General features: G+C 40.2%; 2 protein-coding genes across 4 annotated transcripts in view; both read left to right on the forward strand.

The window, feature by feature from the left end:
* The window catches only part of CDH20 (cadherin 20), a 341,808-nt gene that overhangs the window by 226,123 nt on the left and 93,697 nt on the right, over window positions 1-21,988 (forward strand). Inside the window, exons 1-2 of one of the 3 annotated variants that reach the window (XM_080579281.1) lie at window positions 309-383; window positions 8,511-8,602. The exons of 1 other annotated variant lie outside the window; for it this stretch is intronic. The gene's annotated coding sequence lies outside the window, so the exon portion shown is untranslated. Of the gene's footprint in view, window positions 1-297; window positions 384-8,510; window positions 8,603-21,988 lie in introns of those variants that run through there. One more of the 3 variants, XM_080579280.1, reaches the window with a different exon arrangement.
* LOC308190706 (uncharacterized protein) overlaps window positions 1-21,988 on the forward strand; it is a gene marked incomplete at its 5' end in the record, with an annotated part of 341,409 nt that overhangs the window by 315 nt on the left and 319,106 nt on the right. Inside the window, one exon of the mRNA XM_080582360.1 lies at window positions 1-21,988. This exon is cut by the window's right edge and continues 5,337 nt beyond it. Coding sequence (XP_080438486.1) covers window positions 1-1,336 — 1,336 coding nt within the window. The 3' untranslated portion in view covers window positions 1,337-21,988.

Below are 21,988 nucleotides of genomic sequence, written 5' to 3' on the forward strand. Positions count from 1 at the left end.
CACTTGGAGCCCCCCAAGACTCAGCCCCTGGCGGGGGAAAAATGGGCAGGAGGGGGGTCCCGGGGGCGAGCACCGGTTGCGTCCCGCAGGTCCCCGCGGCTGCAGCAGGGATCGCGCGCAAGCCCCGCGCAAGCCCCGCGCAAGCCCCGCGCAGCCGGAGGCGGGGGCGGGCGGCGCTGCGCGGTGGGAGCGGCGGGGGGCGGCGGCGAGAGGGCGCAGCCGGCGGAGGAGAGGAGGGGAGGGAGAGGGAAGGGAGAGGAGAGAGGAGGGAGAGGGAGAGAGGAGGGGAGAGGAGAGGGAAGGAAGGGAAGGGGGAGAGGAGGGAGGGAGCGGAGCGCAGCCCCGTCGCCGGGAAGGCAGCCGGAGCTCCTGCGCGCAGCAAGGTAACGCGTCCTGCCCTTCGGGGAGTTTCTGCTCTGCTTTTCCCCTTCCTTCCCTCTTTGTCCTCCCCCTTTATCTTGTCTTTTTTTCCCTTTTTTGCTCTTCATTTTTTCTTCTCATTTTCTTTTTCCTTATTTTCATTTTTTTAACCTTTTTCTTTTTCTCTTTTTCCCTTTTCTCTGTTTCCCCTTTTCTCTTTTCTCACCTTTTTACATTTTTCCAATTTTTCTTTTCTTTTTCCTCTTTACTTTTTTTTCCTTTTCTATTTTCCCTTTTCTCCCCTTTTCTATTTTTTCTTTTTTCTTTTCTTTTTTCTTTTCCTTTTTCTTCCCCCCCCCCTTTTTCCTTTTCTCTTTTCCTCTTATTTTTTTCTCTTTCTTCTTTTTTTCTTTTCTCTTTCCCCTTTTTTCCTTTTCTCTTCCCCCTTTTTTCCTTTTCTTCCCCCCCGTTTTTTCATTTTCTCATTTTTTCATTTTCCTCCTTTTTTCCCCTTTTCTCTTTTCCCCTTTTTTTCCCTTTCTTGTCCCTCCTTTTTTTTTCCGTTTCTCTTTCCCCCTTCTCTTTTCTCTTCCATTTCCCACTTTTTTTTTTTTACATTTTCTCTTTTCCCCCTTTTTCCCTTTTTCCCTTTTCTCCCCTTTTTTCCCCTTTTCTTTTTCCCCTTCTTTTTTCTCTTTTTCACTTTTTTTTCTTTTCATTTTTTTTTCTTTTCCTTTTTTTTTTTCCCCTCCTCCCATCCCCTTCTTTCCCTCAGCCGCTATCCGAGAGCCAGGATGAAGCCGGCGGGGAGGGCAAGGACCAGGGGAGGGGGCCGGAGCAAAGCGCACGAGGACTTTGCTCGGGACGATCCCTCCCGGCTCGGAGGGGCCGGAGCGGCTCCCTCCAACTTTCCGGGGCACGGCTCACCCCTGGGGGGCTGCAGGAGAAGGGGCGGCTGTGGGGATGGGGGTGCTAACCCTTTCCTCACTCCCGAGGGAGAAGCGGGGCCCCCCCGGGGGTCTCCGGGAGCGGGACGGAGGGGGACAAATGGTAAAAGATACGGAAGGAAGAGACCCAGTGGCTGGGACATAAATCAGGCGGAGTATATGGGCAGTCGGTGAGAATAGGTCTTTTCACCCTTAAAAAAAAAAATAGCCACTTTGGAAGAGAAAAAGGAGGCTGATTATTGGCATCCAGAGCCGAAACCCAGGCAGCTGATGCTGAGGGGAGCCAAAGGGAGCAGTTCTTCTCGGTTTAAAAACAGCAAGACAGTCTCTGCCAAAGATTGCTGTAAACACTGAATAAAGATTTCATTGTGGCTTGGTGTGACTGGAATAATTAGGCACTTAATTGTTCATTCTGATCTTAAAGTGCAGTAATCAGTAGTGCACAGTAGGAAAAATACGGGGGAAAGGGAGCAAAAAATAGCAAATGGAAAATGATAGGAAAATATATCACTTTTTCCTCTTCCGCAGGTTTGTTTTTTTTTCTTTTTTCTTTTTTCTTTTTGGGACTGGGAGCACGTGGGTCCCGGTCTATTTAGAGAGAGAACACCTTTCTAAAGTAATTGTGCTTTTGCTGCCAGTGTGTCAACATCATTTTGGGCTGGACAAAATCAAATTATGGGACTTAAAGAAATCCCATTTTATGGAAGTGAAATCTGAAGATGCCTGGAGAATGAACATCTTAACTAGACTGACTGATACCAATTAATGCATTTTACTTATTTGTACACTTTATTGCCAACTCAGCAGGGATGAAAGCTAATGGTGCCAGCTTTTGTGCTGCTCCAAGACATTTTTCAAGCAGGCACACAAGGTTTTATTGGTAAACTGTTTTGAGTTTTTAACACTGTAATTGTGTCCCCGTTCAAATCAAGTTCCTTGAAGCAGTGACTCTTTCATGGTAATCTAATGAAATGATCTCCTGTTACACTGTGTTAGCTACTCCCTGTGACACAGCAGGAAAACGCAACCTGTGCGTGGTTGTACCAGAGGAGGTTGTAAGTTGTCAAGCAAGACGCGCTTACAAGCACTGGGATATGACTTGCTGGTATTAACTGAAAGATGGCACCATAGGCAAAAAATTTTGTTTTCTTTCCTGTATAGCATCCTTTTCCATACATACTTGTGTGTGGTAGGGAAACATCATAGTGGATTAATAATCAGGAAGGGTGGAAAAATGCTATGTTTAAAACAAAGAAAACTTCCAGAAGAAGTCTGTAGCCATTTGAGCAAAAAGAGTGTTTTAAAGTCTAACTGTAAAGGGGACATCCTTCATATGACTTACCTGACTTCAGAGAAGTTATATGAAAGATTCATTTCACTCAGAGACATCCATGTAGCCTGCCCATCTGCTGTATAAATAAATAAATAAATGGGCTGGAATTGAGCAAGGTGTACAGAGAAATTCAGTGAAGTATAATTTTCTGTCACTGCCCATGCAGAAAAACAGAAAGGGAGTTTTCATTCAACTTTGAAAAGTACAGCGATTTGCTATATCTTGTTGACAAGTTTGTTGGAGATTTTGGTCTGCACCTTGGGAGATTTTTGTGGGAATAAATGTGGAGAAAACACAAAGAGTTCTGCCAATCCAACAGGATATAACTAACACAAAACACTGCAGTCTTTGCTCAGGTCACAGAGTGTAGGACAACAAGGACAGCATGGTGTCTCCAGAGTTTTATCCAAAGTGATGGTAAAAAAAAAAAATCATAACATCTAGGTATGTAAGTGCCACAGTTAAAATCTGCTTTACTCACATTTTTGTTAAGTTGTTGAATGTACTTTGTCCTACCACAGTGATACTTGGTATTCTGTCTAGGAAGAGTATTCCTGATTTAAAGGCAAGCTGTGTCAAAAGAAAGTCTTCCAGGCATTTTGCTTAGTAGTACAGTCTAGAGGAGGATATTGCCAACTTTATTTGCACCTGTCCAGTCCAAGAGCCTAAGAATGTTCTCTTTTTCTTAAAGAAGTTCAAAAAGTGGAGTGATCAAGTTATCGCATAAGAGACCCTGCTCAAGCTTCTGCTAGTGATGTTCTGACAGAGAATGTTTCTAAAAATCTGCATAGTGTTTCCCTTACACAAATACCACGTTAAATTTGAGAATAATTTGCAGACCAGAAACAAGATTTTGAGAGGAGTCCAGAGTGTTTTTTCCTGTGTTCCCAAACATAAAATTTACCAAATGGCTCCTCATTTCTATAATAAAATGCATTGAAAACACACTTTGGGTACTACAGTAAGTTCGGGAAGAGGTCTTTCTTGCATTCTTACAGCATGGTTAGCAAAATGTGCAGAGGATTATATGCTGTTATTCAAGGAAACCATTTACTATTGAATTGTAGTCAAATACTGGATACCATCTTATACCTAAAAGTTGTTTGAAATGCATAGTACATCTTCATAATAAAATTGCATTGTCACAGACATAATTGTTATTCATAATAAGTAGTCTCACAAACAGATTCCATCCCTGTAAGTATTGAATCTCAGTCAGGCCAATTATGACTAAATTACTGCATGTTCTCTGCTGTATCAACTAATTAAAGGGTAATTAATAAAAAGATAATTTCATTCCATGGTAATGTCTACATCTGGTTGTCATAGCAGAGTTTGTTTGACATATGGTTAAATGGTCAGATAATACATTGTATGAATGCAACATTTGCACAGAACACCTGGCAAGCCAGAGGAATTTTAACCCTTAAGACATTAATTTCAAGGATCTATGTCAAGGTACTATTAGATTTGCCTGCTCATTCTCTTCACCTGCTTGTCTTATGCATTTAAGAAAATTTAGTTCTCCGAGTTATTTAAGTGAGAAACTCTCTTGGAATAGGGGAAGAGTGGGAAGGGAACTTGGGATGTTAGATTGGAAATGAAAGATAAAATAGCGCTGACTTGTCATTGTGGGAAGTAAACTAGGTGGGTCTTAATCCATTTCTGAGAGGAGACTCCATTGGTCCCCCTAGTACTGGGAGGTTCCTCTTTAAGGAAAATCAGGCTGGAATTAGAGCTGAGACAAAATTATCTTCTTTTTTTTTTTTTTTTCTACATAGAAATGTATGCTGGTATAAAGGATGAGGTTGTGGTCACAACAGCATGGAAAAATCTGCATTGCAGCCTTCCCACACTGTACCTGTCATCTGTAGATAAAACAAAACTTAGCTCCCAAAGGACAGTAACCATAAAAGTCACACACCCTAAGGAAATGAAACAACCTTTTACCAAGTCAACAGGTGATACAAATAAACAGTGCTATTATAGATACCTATGTTCAAGATAATATAATCTGAAATATCAGTGGTTGAAATTTTCAGGGCAGTCCATGCATATTATTTTATATGTAGGCTTTTTAGCCCCAACATTGCCATGAAAAATTACAACCACTGCTGTTTCAAAGTATGGAAAAGAGTTAATTTCTGTCCTTTAAAAGCACAAACTGTCAGTTATGACACTTTAACATGGGTTAAATTACAATTACAGTTTCTTATCTGTACTGGGTCAAGCTGGATCTCTCATACAACTCAGGATGAGAAATGAAGTAGCAGGCATAATGTTTTCCTTCTCTTTAGGGGAAGAAAAAAAAGACACAAAAAGAGCAAAATAACTAGTGCTTTTTCACCAATTGAGCAAAGCAAGAAGGATGCAATAAACTGCAGGAAGACATGAAAGTCTGTCTTTTCCCATGCAAGCAGTCCAAAAGGAACAGTTCCCTCAGTGAATAGTCAGGGTCGCTCATCACCTCGTGCGGTCAGGTGCAGAGTTTGGCCAGTGATACTTATAAAGCGCTGTTTGTCTGTCTCTGTGAGAGTCTGAGTCCTGTTTCTTGAGAGTTTCCAAGTGCACGGATCTATCTCATTTTCATTCTACCCATGGAACTCATTAACACCTGGAAAATCTTTTATAGCATTTAACTGCATCAGATGCACTGTCCGGCACATGTTGTCTTAATAGGGCTTTCACTGTGGTATTGTGAAAGAACCCTTATGTCACAGCTGGGAACATGAATCTGTCATGTCAGTACTGTACCTTGTTTTAGACAGGAATAGCGTGTGAGCGTGTTTTATGGAGGAGCCAAACAAGCCCATGTACTGCATTAGTGGGGAAGAATGTGAAGCTTGTTCTCCTAAATAAAGATTCAGGCTGGTGGTAGTGGAGTACTTTGTACCATTTAAACACTGCTGCCTCTAAGGCATTGTACTGAAGGAAAGGGAAGTTTGAGGCAAGCAAGACATGTCGTAGTCTTTTAGTGGTGTAACGCTGCTAGTTAACGGGATGTCATCATTTACATTTCTTTAGGAAAAAATTGCCAGAGGTTTCTAATTCAGCAGTAGCAACTTGCTTGAAACTGGAAGTTGATATGAAAGTCCTCACCATGGGAATATTTGTTTTTTTTAATACAAGTTTGATTTAACTATATTTGGCAATATAAGAAGGGGAAGAGAAGTAAATGTTTTCTAATTCCATATGCTTTTTGTGCCTATTAAATCACTGTAAAAACCAATTTTAAATAGACTGCTTTGTAGCTCTTTAATCAGAATGCCTTGGGTAATTAAAAAAGGATAGAACTGTGAAGACTGACTGCAGTACATGTGTAAAACCTACTTTTTCACAGGAATTTTTAACATAGTTACATACATTTCATCTGAAAATTAAACACTTAAAATTCACCAGTTCTGACACTACCAAGCTTGTCGTGATAATATTCCAAAAGGTAAAGCCACCCCCCCCCGCTTTGAAAAATATTTGCAGACTTGAGAAACCATAATTGATGTGGAAGAATTAACTTGGGTCCTCATTTAAAGAATTTATGGATGTAAGGAGCATTTTATGCAGTCACAGGGGGTTCCGTCTTTTAAACTACTTGTTTTACTTTGAAAGCATAAGTATAGTTCACATGCTAAGAAATATTTTAAAGGGATTTCAGATACTAAAGGTGAAGGTACAATGTCAAATGCATTCTGTATATTTGAAATGTTTGTCTCTGTTGTTTTTGTAATAGCTCTTCAAAAAAGTCTGAGTATGCAGGGGGTGATACCCCAGACCCTAACCAGTCCAAACTTAGACTGGAATCAGCAAAACACCATAGTCTTCAGGTTACAGGACCGCCTTCTGAATTCCTCTCTTGAATTTCTCTTTTTTTTTACCATTTGGATTAGGGACTCCTCCTTTTTCTAATGGTGACAGCACTGAAGTGCTCTTGGTTAGGTCTGTGCCATTAGTTCATGTCCACGTCCTCACCAAGGAGGGAAGGAACAGGGCTCGTTTGGGCTGCTGTGGGGCCACTGGGAACCACATGCGGACTTGTTTCTGAGAAGGGCCTTCCTTCAAATTATTTCACTTTTCTCAGAAGGACAGAAGCCCTTCATGCTTCTGAACTTCTCTGTAGATAGATACCTGATGGGAGCAAGCTCAGCAGGCACTCAGCAAACTGTCTAGGGTTTGTCCTGCTGAAGTATGCAGCACCCAACAACATAGCCCAAGAGGTCCTGACAGCTTTCAGATTGACAGCACAGTGGGGCTGAATTGTTCTACATGATTCCGTTAAGTCTACTACAGAAACAAATCGAAGGTAAAGAATTAGTGTATACAATTAACCTTTCTTCATACCTAGGTATTGTGACACATGCCTAAGATCCCTCGCAATATGCAACTTTGTTACAGAGAAGCAAGTTAAAGATTGAGTGAAAGACTTAACTATAAATCTCCTTGCTTGTGTGAGTTTAATTTAGAATTGCAGTCATGATGTAAAGCAAGTTAAAATAGCGGTAGTAGATCACTACTTGGCAAACCTGTTAAGAAGAATATAGGTACCTCACTAGGTTATTATATATGGAGTGTCTTCCGTGTGCTTAGCCCATTGCTGAAATTAGCCTATTCTGTAATTGCAAGATACATTTGAAAAGGAGAGAGGTGATTTAACAGGTGAAGTTCCACCTGAGTGGTGAGAATTAGGAGACAAACTTACAGAAAAGAGAGCTCCTAAATGGTTTAAAAGTGCTTCCTTGCAGAAAATTTAAAGTTTTGTCCCAAGCGTCCCCCAATCCAAATATAATCTAGAGGATATTAACCAACCGTTCAAGTATATATTACTTATTGCTTGACTTAAGGCCTTGCTTCTCAAGAAAAATATGTTTTTAAGGAACAGAGTAAAGGAATAAGAGAGAAATCAGGGTGGCTGATAAAGGACGTGTGAAGCTACTTAGGGTAGAAAAATGCCTCCTCAGAAAGGAGGGTTTGGGGGGAGCATGGATCAGTGGTGCATGTCTATTTTAGTTGGCCACTCAGTTTCTTTTAGTGTCCAAGGAAGGCAGCATGCATCTACCACTACTGTGTCTCTTGACAGGACCCACTACACTTGCCTCTTTGGTTTGTGCTTCCCATGTGGATTTGCTTTACTTACGTGTTTCCTTCAGAAAGTGTTGCAGAGATGGGCAAGCACCACGCAAGCAATTAGAGGTGCCTACTCCTCATGAACATGTCTTGCTAAGGCAAGGGGGAATGAACACTGGCCGGTAAATTTATTGTAATGGCAAGCTTGCTCCCAAACATCCTCTCTTCTGGGCACCCCATGGACACCCAAGTGGGTTCTTGTCAAGTAACTAGAATGCATTCTTGATAGTGGCAACAGGAAGAGCTCCTAGACCACTGGAAAGACATCAGTGAACTACTGACATTATCAGACTAGTGCCCCTGGCCCACAGCCCTGCACACCTTACATCCCTTCAGCCCTCCTTGGGAGGAAGGGCCATGAGGAGCAGACAAATAGCCCTGGTAGGAGAAGCTCCACACTAAGCACTTGTAGTGGAGGAGGCGCATAGGCACGGTGCTTTAAGGAAGAGCTGAAATCAGCTTTCATGCAGATGACAAGAGAGGATCTGTCAAAGCAGGCTTTAAGAGGACAGAGAGCATGTTGAGAGAAAATGATAATAGCAACAAAACCTTGCAGAGACTGAACAGAGGATGAAGCTGCAGGAGAGCAAGAAAATGGAGGATTTGAATAGAGAGGTAGAGCAAAAGAAATGACAAATGTCTTAATAAAATAACAGAGACAAAAAAGGACAGATTGGATCAGTGGCGGAAATAGAATTTGGCTGAGGCTTGGAGAGCGACCAATACAAAAGAAACACAAATAACTTTTGCAGGCTTGTGAACAAGCATGGCAGAAAGCAGAGCAGTGTGTGGTAAAAGGAGAGATTGGAGGAACAGATCCTAGATCCCACAAGAAGTCTCTAGGGTGAGTACTGGATATTGGAAGTGTTTTATAAGAAAATCGGTTCCTAATTTTGCATGTGGAGTTTCGGGTAATTGCTCATCAATAAGCCAAGAGAAAGGTATTTGTCACTGGAGTGTCTTAGATGCTAGGGTTATATACCTTAGAGCTGGAGCCACTATATAGGCATTCTGGACTGAGGTGAGGCTAAGCTTTTCTTGGTAGTCTAGACTTCGGAAAAGTTAATCCTAATTAGGCTGAGTTCAGAGGCACTGCTAAGGGCACGGTGGAACCGTGCTCTATCAAGTATGCTGTGGTTGAGGTGGGCTAATTGTTATGGCTCACGTACATGGTACATCTCAACATGAATGCAAGGACTAAGGAATGAGATGTTAGGCTCAAACTTGTAGAGGAGATAATGACCCCCCCACCAAAACAAACAAACCAACCAAAAAAACTATAAAACCAGCAGCTCGGTTTTTAGTTTCTACCTATCTGTTTTCTTGCCTGTTTGCCCCATGCTACTCTTCAAGTACCTTCTCACTTGCTGTCATGCTGTTCTGGGGCAGTAGGAGGAGCTCACATTGAAACTCATTTATGTTATGATGCCTGTTAAACACTTGACTATTAGTAAGGCAGTGAATGAACCATGGTTAGCAGTAGTGATACCTTGCAAGACTATTAACTGTTCATTATTAACTAGTCCCTATCTTCATCACATTCTTTTCTCACCTTTGGGTTCTCCAAAGGACCCACTGTTCACTGGAGTTGAGCTCCGTTGCATTATGCATTATGTAGAATAAATATATATAATGATGTGTGACAGCTAGGCACTTATTTTTTAATAGAAATTCCCAACCTTGAAAAACTAATTTTGTTTAAAATCTGTTGCTAATTTTATCTCTTTGGTTATGAGGTCCTTATTTAATTGAAACCTCAGTAATTATATCAAAATAACTTGCAGAGTGTGCTACTTGTTTTATTCTTCACGTGCTAATTTAATAAAGCATCAGTAAAATGGTCTTAGATAACAATTTGAAATATTTTATCCTCTTGTTCTTATTCTTTTCTAAGATATGAGTGCTTCAGTGTTAATATGTGTGCAGTGGGCAAAACATGATTGCCTCAGGAGTGCGTGGCTAAGCTTTTTGAAGCTACTTTCAGATCTGGACTCTATATTCCTATTACTTTTAATAATCACTGAGTATCAAAATTCCACAAGTAGCTACTGCTACCTACCAAATTGTCCTCAGAGAATTGGTGGACCAAAGCTGTTTTTATTCTGAGATAAATTACCTTCTTCCTCTCCCCCGGAACTCACCAAGTTATTTATTGAAGAAACAATTATCAAATGTCATAACATATTTGACTTACTAGCTGTAAATATCCAATCTATCAGCCATTATCTGCATTTAAACTTTTCTTAGGTCTGTCTTTTTAGACACTATAAAGAAGGGACTGAACTGATTAATTTCCAGTTTAAAATATCATCCTGTGCAGGATGATTGTTTTCAAGGGAGACCCCCTGCATTGCAGAGCTCCAGGAGAGTTAGAAGAAAGTCTGTTTTCTCATATGTCAGTGATTGGTGTCATCTCTGGCTGAAGAGATAGCTTCGGTTCTACATGCTCACAGGCTACTCAGACACATGTCTGAAATCATTGCTTTGATGAACTTCTTTCTATGATAATTTACTCATCAGGGTACCATTTCACAATGTCAAACTGTTACTTGAAGAACATTTACATGACGTAGTGAAGTAGAATACAAATTAGAGCAATATTTTATACAGAGATCTTTCTTTTCTGATTTGCTTTACTGCATAGATAGAGACCACTTGAAAAGCATCCCCCTGCTGCATAACCCCACTGCTGATGGTAACTTCAGAAATAATCATACAGTTCTCCTTTAACGGTCTGCTAGCAATCTCTGTAAGGATAAGAAGCACAGAGTAATGTAATGCTGAATAATCTGAATGTTCAGCATTGGAAAAATCTCTCTGTCATCAATGAAAAAAGGTAGAAACTGTTTTTCTTGAAGGCTCTATACTAGATGAAAGTATTTAGAACAGAGATAATATCAGTAAACTGCAAAGGAGGATACATTTGAAAGTTCTAGCCATATTGACCAATAAACAATTTATGGAAAGAGCACAAACAAACCGTTAGAATATTTTAAGACTGTAGCTTCTGACAAGTATACTTTATTTATGACTTTGCAGTACAATCTCTTCCAGTAATGTTTACAGGATGTAAAAAAAAAAGAGGGAGAGGGGAAAGAGGCAGACACCAACCATACCCAGTGTTTTATGCTCTTGTCCCCAGCCACGTGTGGGGTATTGTCAACGTCCATGAGATAACCTCAATATTCCCGTCTCACAAACCGCTGGAGCTAGAAGAATCACAGACGTGACATATTAAATTTTTAAAGAAAATGAAAGGAAGGAATGGTGCTGCCCCATCTGAAACTTGTACAATACTGGTGCCAATAAATGAGAACCTCAAGCAGAGGCATTTGAGGCTGGGGGGAAAAGGAGGCTGGGAGGGAGGAGGTGCGAGAAGGCTCAAGCCTTTGCATATCTTCTTCCACTGCTGGACACCCTATTAGCAAAGCCAGTTCACTCTCTGATGACATTATATATCTAGGTAAATGCAGTGTTTGAGTTTGGCTCTGAATCTCCTGAAAACAACAGGGATTTTGGTTGCTTTTGTCTACACAGTGGATCTGGGAGCTTGAGGAAATACATGGGTTTTAGGTTTCTGAGACTGAAGCACCAGGCAAAGGTAAAACTTTTATTAGTAGCTCTAATATGTGCTTTAGAGGCGCCTACAGGTGCTGTGTGTGATGCAGACCCCTGTGCTGTGCAAACACATAGGAAATAGCATTGTATTGAAGTGCTTGCAAGCCAAATATCAGAGCTGGGAGATCACAGTTTGGTTCTGCCAAAGCTTAGATTTCATAATCACCATGTTTTAGAAAGAAACCAAAGCCCTTAGAAAATGTACAGACAAAAAAGTTGTCAGAGCCTTCACATTTAGGAATGAATAGGTAAAGATTTTTGATTTGTGTCTCTAAGAAGGACACAAGAAATAGCCCTGATGTGAGAAATCTTTCCTTGGGAAATGTTGCAGTTGATATGTTTCTGCTGCAAAATAAATAAATAAAGAAATAAATATTGCTTTATTTACTTGAAGGAGAATTTATCTAGAAAATACAGATGTTGCTGAACATCTTCCTCCTGCCAACCTAGGCCAGAGTTTCTGAGTCATGGGTTACAAACCCTAGAGTCAGGGGGATGGCAGCACTCTTTGCTTTGGGGACCCACAAAAAATGCCCTGTGCACAAGGCTCTAAGGGGTGCGGTGTAACCCCTCTTGCAACAGGCGTCTCTTTGGACATCTTGTCATATATGGTAGGGACAAGGCCACGGCATCGCACCATAGCCAAAGACATCTTCCGCCAGCCAAGCACCATTTCCTGGGGCAGGGCAGCTTCCAGCCCACCGCTGGAGAAATGCTGATGGGGAAGGCGTCATGTAGGGATAAACACATCAGGAAGACCTTCACAATATCTTTAAGATGACTGGGAAGAACATTCTGCTTTAAAAGAAACTTTGACAATGTTGGTTAACTGGGCAAGTGTGCCTCTAACAAACCTATCAAGCTTGATAAATGGTTCTCTATTAATATCCTAATTTTCCTGTATCTGATGAGCAGCTTTCAGAGTTCAGAGGCAGAAAAAAGACGGCTTGAAAGATGGCTCTTACACGAAGCTAATTGCATGCAGGGTTTTCAGAAATACTAGGTCAGTTCCTATTCAAAAGTTGGGTGCCTGTACTTTTTAGTGGCAACACAATTAATTCTTCTGGACTTGAGGAAAAAAAGGAGTACTTTGATTTTTTACTGGTTAATGTACTGTCACGTCTTACTTCAAATAACGTTTTTAGGTTTTAAGATATTCCACAAAGGAAGGCATATCATTTCAAAGATGAAGGTTTGTATAAAACAATTCCAACAAAATTGATTGTATTATAGGCACTATGTTTATATGACTTTTGTAAAATACTGCTTTTTTAATGCTAATATTTCAGCAGTAGAAAGAAATATTGCAGTTGAATTCTCTTCTGGACACATACATAAAAATACCATTTACACCAGTAGAGCATTGAAAGCAATGTGATTTAAGTGGGGACAGATCTAGCCCCACAGGCCAAATTCTAGTTTCAGTTACACCCTATCTATCTTAAAGATCTGGGATTTACTGTCTCAGGACAGACTGGTGGTCTAATAGCTCTGGCGTCTTGTCTGGAAAAATGACCCATGTCAGATATTTCAAAGAAAGATGTAAAAGATCTTAACAGTGTGGCGTGTCTCTATGTTATTATGCTTTAATAGACCAGTGCAAGTTTACTGTTTTCAGTGGTGTTATAATGGTTAAATTAGAATCAAGTTTCACTCAAAGAGGATCTGAATTTAGTTCACAACAAGCAACTGATTTCTGCTTGATTGATGATCTGGTTTTTTTTGTTTGTTTGTTTTTGGTTTTTTTACTTATTATTATTATTTTATTTTAACTAGTTTACTGATATTGTTGTGGTACTGTGATGACCCCTTTGGCTCAGGGGTTCTATCCGTCATAGCAGACCTTGTACAGACTCCTGATGAGGTCTGTGCCTTATTAGGAGGCTTATAGGAAGGCTTTTATTCCCAGTGTGCTTCTTGATGCCCAAGTGTAAAATAATTTTTAAACCAACGCTATTATAAAAAGAATGATGCAAAAGGTTGCTTATAAACAGTACTTTAAAAACTTGCTGTTCTGAAGAAAGATTAATCTGAAAAGGTTTTCAAAGTTGTTCTTTAGCTAGACATCACACTGAGACACTAGCTTTATAGTAGTGTCCTTACCAGTTATTCTGCCTTGATAGTCCCACTCAAAGGATTCAAAAGGCAAGCTGTAATAAAACAACTAGGTTTGATCATAAACATGTCAAATTAAGTATTTTCCTTTTGGAAAAGGGACTTCATTAAATATTGAAATATTTTTAGGGAAAATGGACCCTTTGGTAAATTGTTCCACAAAGGAAAATGTGGCTGACAGATTTTGTGTTTTGCACAGGTGTGAAGCATCTTGAGAACAGCAGCACAATAAGACTGTTGTGTCTGGTAGGGCTCTAAGTCTGACTAGGAAGAAGGATCCATGGGTTAGGTAGAAACAAGCAGACCAAGAGTATCAGCTCACAGTTGTGGCCATTTAGGTGGCATCAAGGAGCAATGCCACCACAACCTTTCTGCCCCCAGCACTAAACATTTTATTTCAGAAACTTCACAATGACTTATTTCATAACATAGAAGTTAGCATTTTTGTCTCCTGAAACTGATTCTTTAAATGTTTATAGGTAGAGAAATTGTATTATTTTGGCATTTTAGCCTGACTCGGGAGAAATGCCAAATACTGTAACTTCTTGTGAGACAGAAATTTTGTTTTTCAATCTGACATTAAAATTGTATGGTCATAGTAAATATCTTAAATCTCTTATAAAAGGAAAAAATAATACATACTGCTACATTTCTCTTCAAATGGTCCTTAGCTAATCTAGACTTCACAGTGTGACTGAGGTTGCAGTCATCGCTGTGTGTGTGTGCGGGTGCACACAAGACTGAAAAAATCCTGGGCATCTGAACCTGTGGGTTCTCTTTATGGTGCAGAAGAATGTCTTCAATATTAAATCCCTTCAGTATTAGCATCCTATAAAAGTGAAATCTGGGAAAAGTATAAATTACAAACATAAAAGAGAATGGACAGTCCCCAGAAGAGTGTTCTTTGTGACTGAGCAAAGATTTGAGGGCTTGGGAATCAGCCCTTGCCAGTGAGATGTTCCCCTCCAGTGGGGTAAGGACCAGGAAATTCCCCAAATTCCTTAGCTTTAGGAGAGCAAAAGTGACTGTCTCTTAATCTAGGGCTGGAGATCCTGCCCTGTCCTTTTTGTTCACTGAACACTCATCTATGTAACCCATTAGTGCAATTTTTTCTGTTGCTGATATAAGTTAGATCTTTACGCTGCTGTTCTGCCATATACCCATCTTCTTTTCATAGCCTTCTGTTTCCTTGTCTTACTTGGTTATGATCATAAAGCGGGCTTGCTGTTATGCATGTTTTAGCCTGAGCTTGTCCATAGTATTCAACTGCAGAAGTACTGTTTTGTGGAACCTGCAGGAATTCAAAGACACAAGGCAGTAAAATAGCACTGTAGTTGCTGTCCTTTCCGCACTTCTTTCCTGGTCTTTACTGGAGGCATGCAATATACTTCAAATGTTTCCTGAAGGTCTTTGCACCTCTATCAGCACATTTGTCCACTTACATGGTTCAAAACTTACATTGATATTGTCTTTTCTGTTCTTCTCTGGTGACTGTTGGGAAATAACCTGTAAATATATGATATTAATCAGGAAAAAAATGTCAATAGAGTAGGCTTTACTATTCGTCCCAGCACATAACATGCCAAAGCAACAGGCATAAAATGTTGTGGTACATAGACATGCTCAAAGCTGGGTTTGAAGCAATTTTGCACATGAAGAGATGTGATTCCATTGTGTTACCATTTCTTGCTCCCTGTGACAATATGTGAAGTTCTAGCAGCCAGGGTGAAGCTGCACCTTTTGGGAAGCCACCCCGAGACCCTGGCACTAACTGCCTCAGAAAGCAATGACCATCGCAGAACCTACCACCTTCTCCTTCAAAAGAAAGGTGCTGCTTTTTTTTTTTTTTTCCTAACATATGGCAGCATGTAGATTTAAAACAACAAAAACAAAGCCCTGCCAAAACAAAACACTACACTGCATACCTCGTTCTCCCTTGGGAAGAGGATGAGAGGGAGAATGAACCACACATGGCAGATGTCGGTCATTTAATGCTCTACAGGAAGACACTCTGATTCTGCAATGGCATATGACCCCGTGGGGAACAGAGCAAGACAACTTCCATGCCTCTCTTCTCAGCAGCCTGAGAAACGGAGCCTGTCTGCAGGTGGAAGCAGTAAACCTAAAAAGATGACGAGGAGCGAGTGCCTTCCAGATGAACCAGCCTTGGTGTTCCCACAGTGCATACATGACCCTATGCTCCCTAGTATGTAGAAGAGCGGTTAAAATCCTTGTTTTGGAGGAGTTAAGTGGAATAGTGCCCTGTGCTGGCTCTCTTCTTGGGCACGGATTCCATCCTTGTGTGTGCATGTGTGTGTGAGCATCATCCAAAGTAATCTAGGCAGTGTAAACTGCAGAAGTTCAAAGCTGTTGGATTCCTCTTCGTTGCTTTTTTAGGGGCTGCCTCTGATCTTGGCTTTTCATCCCTGACTTTATCTTGAGAAATCTCTCCCATTTCTTCATGCAGCAGGTTGCATGCCGGTTCCTTTTTCTGGTATTCAGTGACCATCCACATTGCTTTGTACGTAGTTTACATCTTCACAGGCCGTAATGAAACCGAGACTTGAACGAGTAACTGGATAAGCAGGCCTCTCTCTCCAGCTGTCATGTCTGGTTGTGGCAGCAAACTGGTGTTTCATTGTAAAAGATGTTAATTTCAATCTGAGCTGTGGCTGCGTTGAGAGAAGCATAAAAGGAATTCTTGATTATCTATATCAGTACCGTTGTCCCTGGGGACAGGCTCTGAATCTTCAGATCACATATGGCAAGAGTGCTGTGATAAAATATGCATCAATAAAACTTTGCAATTTATGATAATAAAGGAGCGGAAAGTTTTATACACTGTGATAATTATTCCTGACTGGTATTTTTTCCTTCCTTTCGCTCTTCTGTACTTCTTTATTTTTAAGCCTTTTCTGCTTGCTGTAATACTCATAGCACTGTTGAAACTGCGGGATCACAAACTGGGGAGCTCTTCTTCTTCCTAGGTCCCCTAACCTCCTATAGGCATCAGACTGCTTCTGAATCAGCAGGAATTTGCCCTCTTCAGGAAGGCTCCACAATACGACTCCTCACTCTTCTTCCTCTTCTGTGTATGCACACACACTACATCCAGCATGAATTTCTGAGTAGCTTCCAGAAAAGATCAAATTATATTCCTCTGATCTTCTTTGCATATCTCATTACTATAATCAATGAGAGATGCATACATTTGCATGAAGGTAGAATTGATTCCATACTGCATTGTCACCTGCATTGTTTTAAATGTATTTCATTTCAATAATGCTTTTATTCTTTTGAAGAAGAAAAAATAACAATATGTTTACAGTCCTGAGAAGTAAATAGTGGTCTATTAAATGCCACCAATATATTATCTGTGACCTTATTTTTTTTCATACGTCTTTATATATGTGGTGGCCATGAGAGACCTTGTCTTCTGCTTCAGCACACTTGATAGCAATTAATCATGTAGCTTGAAATTTATGACCCCACAGTACAAACTGTTTGCATGCTTGGATTTTGACTGACTTCAAAGGGACTTCCACATGTTGTGTTTACAGGCAGCTCTCCTTTACTGAACACCCTCTCTGACTTGTTTGCACAGCATCTACCACAGTGGGATCCTCATCTTTGCTGGGACATCTAAGCCCTGCTGTAACACAAATAGTCATTAGTACTGTTGATCTTGTGCTTTCCATTTTCTTTTCTTTCCTCAGTATTTTTATTCAGTTGGCCTACCAGAAATAGATCAGTCGCTTTTATCCTTCTCTAGGCTTTTTTCTCCACAGTTAAGGATGAGCAGGGAAACTACTTACGGGAAACAGTTTAGCCATCAAGAATGTTTTCCTTACTGACAATCACTTGACTAAATTGTGTGCTCCCGTGGAATGGTAGCAAAGTACTTATCTTCAAGGACATGCTTATTTCCTATTGACTTCAATAGCACTTAATCACCTGCCTGAGGTTCAGCATGTGCTGAAGGGCTTTGCACGTTTTGGGACTAAGGCCCCCTTCCAGAAATATATACCGATTCAGTCCTGCACATTCAGCCTTTCCCCAGGTTTCTGCAGGTACTTGAATTTAAAAGATATCAAAGACAATGAGATGTAGAACATTTGTGTAGGTGCTTACGTGGACTTAGACATCTATAAAAGCTTTGCTGAATCTGGGCCTACCTGATTAAAAAGGGCCCAAATGTTTAGCAAAGTGAACAGATCGCTTATAGTTGGAAGGGTATTTGCAAGTACTTTTTACACAGCTGCAGTGGAAAAGACAAAATGTAATACTATTAGTTCCACTTTAAGGAGTGATGGGAGATTTAGGTACCAAAAATAATCATTTCTAATTATACAGATGTAAAGAGGGGTGTACAATAAGGCCAGCAGTGAAAAAAAAGGATCTTATGGGGTTTTTTTTCTGCCTCCCTATTTGTGTAAATTAATAGGAAATTACAGACTATTAAAAAGTTGATTGAATCTTGTTTCTTAACTTTGCTGTTTTTCATTAAGGTGATCCTAAAAGCAGGTGGCTTTCAATTAGTTTTGTTGACAGTGCTGCCTAATGTTGTAATGATCCTTGGGAGAGGGAAAGAAAAGAGATTTATTGCAGTAGGGATAAGCTAGGCCAGGCAAAGAGACAGAGTACATAACCGCTAATTAACTCATGTAGTCATTAAAATTAAAAAAAAAAAAAAAAAGAAGAGGAAGGAAAAACAACATGCAACCTGAAAGAGGATTGTAAAGCATTTCTGCACTGCAGATCAGACCCCTGAGCTTTCGTTACACTGTGCATATCATATTAGATGGTGTATATGAGCCAATTGCATATAAATCACATTCTCCCAATCTTGCAAGTCCTTGTCACAGAGCATATTTAATTTAACATTGTAATATTTATTTTCTAAAGTTGTGAGTAGGCCAAAACATATCCAGTAAAATGAGCGCTCTGCCACAGCACAGCACCTGACCTACGCTCCAGTAGAAAATTAACCCTAATTCATCTTCATAGCGACCCTATGCCAAATAACCATTTCAGATGCTCCACTGCTGCCCTTCACTGACTTTGTAAGGTGAAGCTGTAGCAATTTTGTCTAATTCGGTTTGGCTTTTTAATTACATCTATTCCATTCATTTGTTTCCACTTAAAACCATCATGTTGTGCTTGGGTGACTTGTAAGCAAGCTTTGCTTGGTCTTAGTATCCTTTAGGGACAGGCTCAAGCCAGAATGCGCGTATGTTTGTTGAAACCATGTCAAATGGGAGCCGCTATCTCAGATTCGAACCAGAAGGCTTTGTTTTCTGACACAAAGGGACAAAGTCTGTCTCATTATTTCCATTTGTCCCTTCCCTCCCCTTCCCTCGCTCCCATCAGGATTATTTTAAATTCACATTGTGGATGAGCGTTTGTGTGCATATGCACAACTCACTTGAAACCAGAGGCCCTTTATTCTTTAAAGCTCCTCTAAAAATGATTTTTTTAGGGCATCCTTCACAATCATTTGCACATCTCTAGGACTGGTAAGATTTCAGCCAATTCACTGACAAAGTCTTCTTTTCAGACAATGTGTAGAGAAACTGAGAAATGTCAAGCATTTTTATTGTCTGTTTTTTTTTATTATTATTATTCTTGATAAGAATTAATAGGAATTGATTAAGACTGTGTGTGCTTACTTCACCTGTTGTTTGAGTTACTAATGCCATGTTTTGCATTATATCTCAATACAGCTGGTTCTTCTGCTCTTCCCAAGATTAACAGAGATTGCATCTGAATTCTGTAATGCTTTCAACATATGTAGAACTGGGCATATTTGGACTGCAGCAAGGATGTGGAGTGGGAAGGCTGCAGAAAGGATGCTGAGCTAAGGCAATCTGAGTCTTCTCACTGATTACTGCTGGGCATAGATGATGATGTTTCATGAGAAAGACTACCAAACTGCATTTATCTTGTGAATGCAAATTATTCCTAAGAAGTTATGGTATGGGAGAAAAAAGTGCAATTTATTTAAATTAAAATTACTATTATTTTTAAGTGATTTATCAAAGTCAGGTGACTTATGGCTTTGACATCACGTGAGTAAAGCTCAGCTGTCATTTCTTAGCGCTAGTATGAAGCAATTCTTAGTGCTCTGCTTACAAAGAAAACTTGGCCCGTATGGGAACATATGGGAAAAACAGAAGGTTAATATTGGAGGAAAAGCACCTCCACAGGTGACATTATAATTAACCCTGCTGCACACGTGTGCTGAGTCCATGTGTGGGACAGGAGTGGGGTCTCCCCCACAAAGCCACCCCAGGGGCTGCTCGCCAGCCAGGGCAGGGGCTGTGCCCCCAGCCCCTGCGGAGCCCAGGCAGTGCTGTCCCGCAGACACTGGGCAAACAAATGGTGCAAGTGTGTGTGGGGCCATGAGATAAAGAGGGAAGCTTGGGGAAGGCAGGATCAAGCTTGGGCAAACAGCTGGACCCGTGTGGCTCCCCACAGCATGTCTGGGCCAAGCACCTCTGGCCAAGAATTACTGGGTAGGGTGTGGAAATGTGAGTAACTGCATAAGTGGATGTTAAATTACAAGAACCACCACGATAAAATTGTACTCACCTTGGAAAAGATTTGAAGCTTTGCACAGCTTTAGTAAATACAATTTGTAGAAACAGCACAGTGTTTTAAAATAAATGATGCTCACACAATCACAAGCTATGATTTATCTTTAAACATCCTCATGCAGTGTGGTTTATTAAATTTCAACCTGGGCTCTCAACTGTTCAGTTAATGTAGATAATTAATTTGATTATCATTCAATCAGGCTGTTCTGTGACTGACTGAAACATCCCCATAATTGTGCTACAAAGATTTCAGTTAGCTTGTATGAGGAATTTACAAAATTTCTTACACTTTTTGCTTGTTTGTTTGTTTTATTTTATTTTTATCTCGACTATCTATCTTTATGGCAGCAAGTTATTCTAAAGTACATAGTGTGGGATTACTAATGCCTGCCCTAATGCTTTAATGTTTTTTTCTGAGCACACAGTCTGTATTCATTCTTAGCTATGCATGCATCTTCTAGTCACATTAGGTAATCTTTTTTCTTTCCTTTTTCTTCATGCTGGAGATAAAGGTAAAGAAAAACTGTGGGCATCCAATGTATTACATTGCAGGTCTTAATGACTGTACATGTATTACTTTGCTAAAAACAAAAAAAGCAGTAGTCGTACTAATTGTAAAAAGCTGTCTGGCTACAGTATACAGGATGAAAAGTGTTATGCATTAGAACATTCAATTCTATTACATTTCTTGGTTGCAAAATTATATACTAAGTACATTAGTTTAGAATTAGAGCAGAATGAAAGTACTTAAATGTTGAACAAGTTCTCACCCTATTTACTTCTTGTGACAAAGTAAGTGGAGTTTTTTACAAGCATCCATTAGATGTGCTCTGCTATAAAACTTCCATAGAGTTCTTAACATGGAGGTAATTTTATGAGGCGTCGTGGCATCAAGCACTGTAGGCGGTCTGCACACCGTGCATTATGGAGAACACCTAGTCCAGCCTCCTGATGGAAGGTGATTACAGCAACTTTAATTGGCAAAGCAATGTTTCTAAGAAGAATTAATAACTGTTGTTGGACCAGATGATATAGTCAGGCACGCTTTTGGTCCCATAACTTTTATTCAACTAAACCAGCCTATCTAATGAAGGGTATTAATTCTGCTCACAAGACTTGTTGCATGACACCAGTGCTACTCTCTCTTGCTATACACTGCACTCTTCTGACGAGTTCCCGCAATAACACTGAAATCCCTTTGTGGGGACCTGGTATAGATGTTTCAGGGTTGGGACAAGAAGATAAGGCAGACCTGCAGAAAATAAAATAGTGTTGTCTTTCTTAAGTGATGTGGTCCTTCTTCCCTTCCAGAACAATAGCAGACTTTGAATCTAGAGTGTTCAAAATACATTTTTTTCTAGGATAGAAATTCCACCTTGTATTCCTAATAGCCTAATGTGGATTGTTGATCTTACTTATAAAAAAAAGTCTCTAAAGTTGTGTTCAGTCTAGCTTCAGGCATTCAGGAGGATTTCTTCCCAATTTATGAAGTGCATCACACAGGATGCTAGTAAAACCAATTGTTTCATGGAAGTGATTGATAGACTGCAAGAAAACAAAATCTCAACTGGCTAAATGTGATAGCTACATACCTAGCTTGTACGTTGTACCAGCACAAGTAACCTATTGCAGTTCAGGCAGTATTTGCCACAGAAAGGTAGCAGTGGGAGTGTGTAGCAGTTGTGTTTATTCTTCTCAGTGTCCTTTGCCTTTCCCCTTCTCTGGAGTGGGAATGTCTTGAAAACATTACAGGGAAATACTATTGGAGTGGAAGTGCAGAAATGTCTCTTTTGATAATAGACTTCAGTCACTGCTGCTGCCAGTCTTGGAATATGAAATATTTGCTACTAAAGGTAGGATTGAAAATTATCAAACGTATCTTCAGCATCAGATCTGAATCC

Source organism: Anser brachyrhynchus (genome assembly GCF_964034855.1).
Source record: "Anser brachyrhynchus genome assembly, chromosome: 2".
NCBI lineage: Eukaryota > Metazoa > Chordata > Aves > Anseriformes > Anatidae > Anser > Anser brachyrhynchus.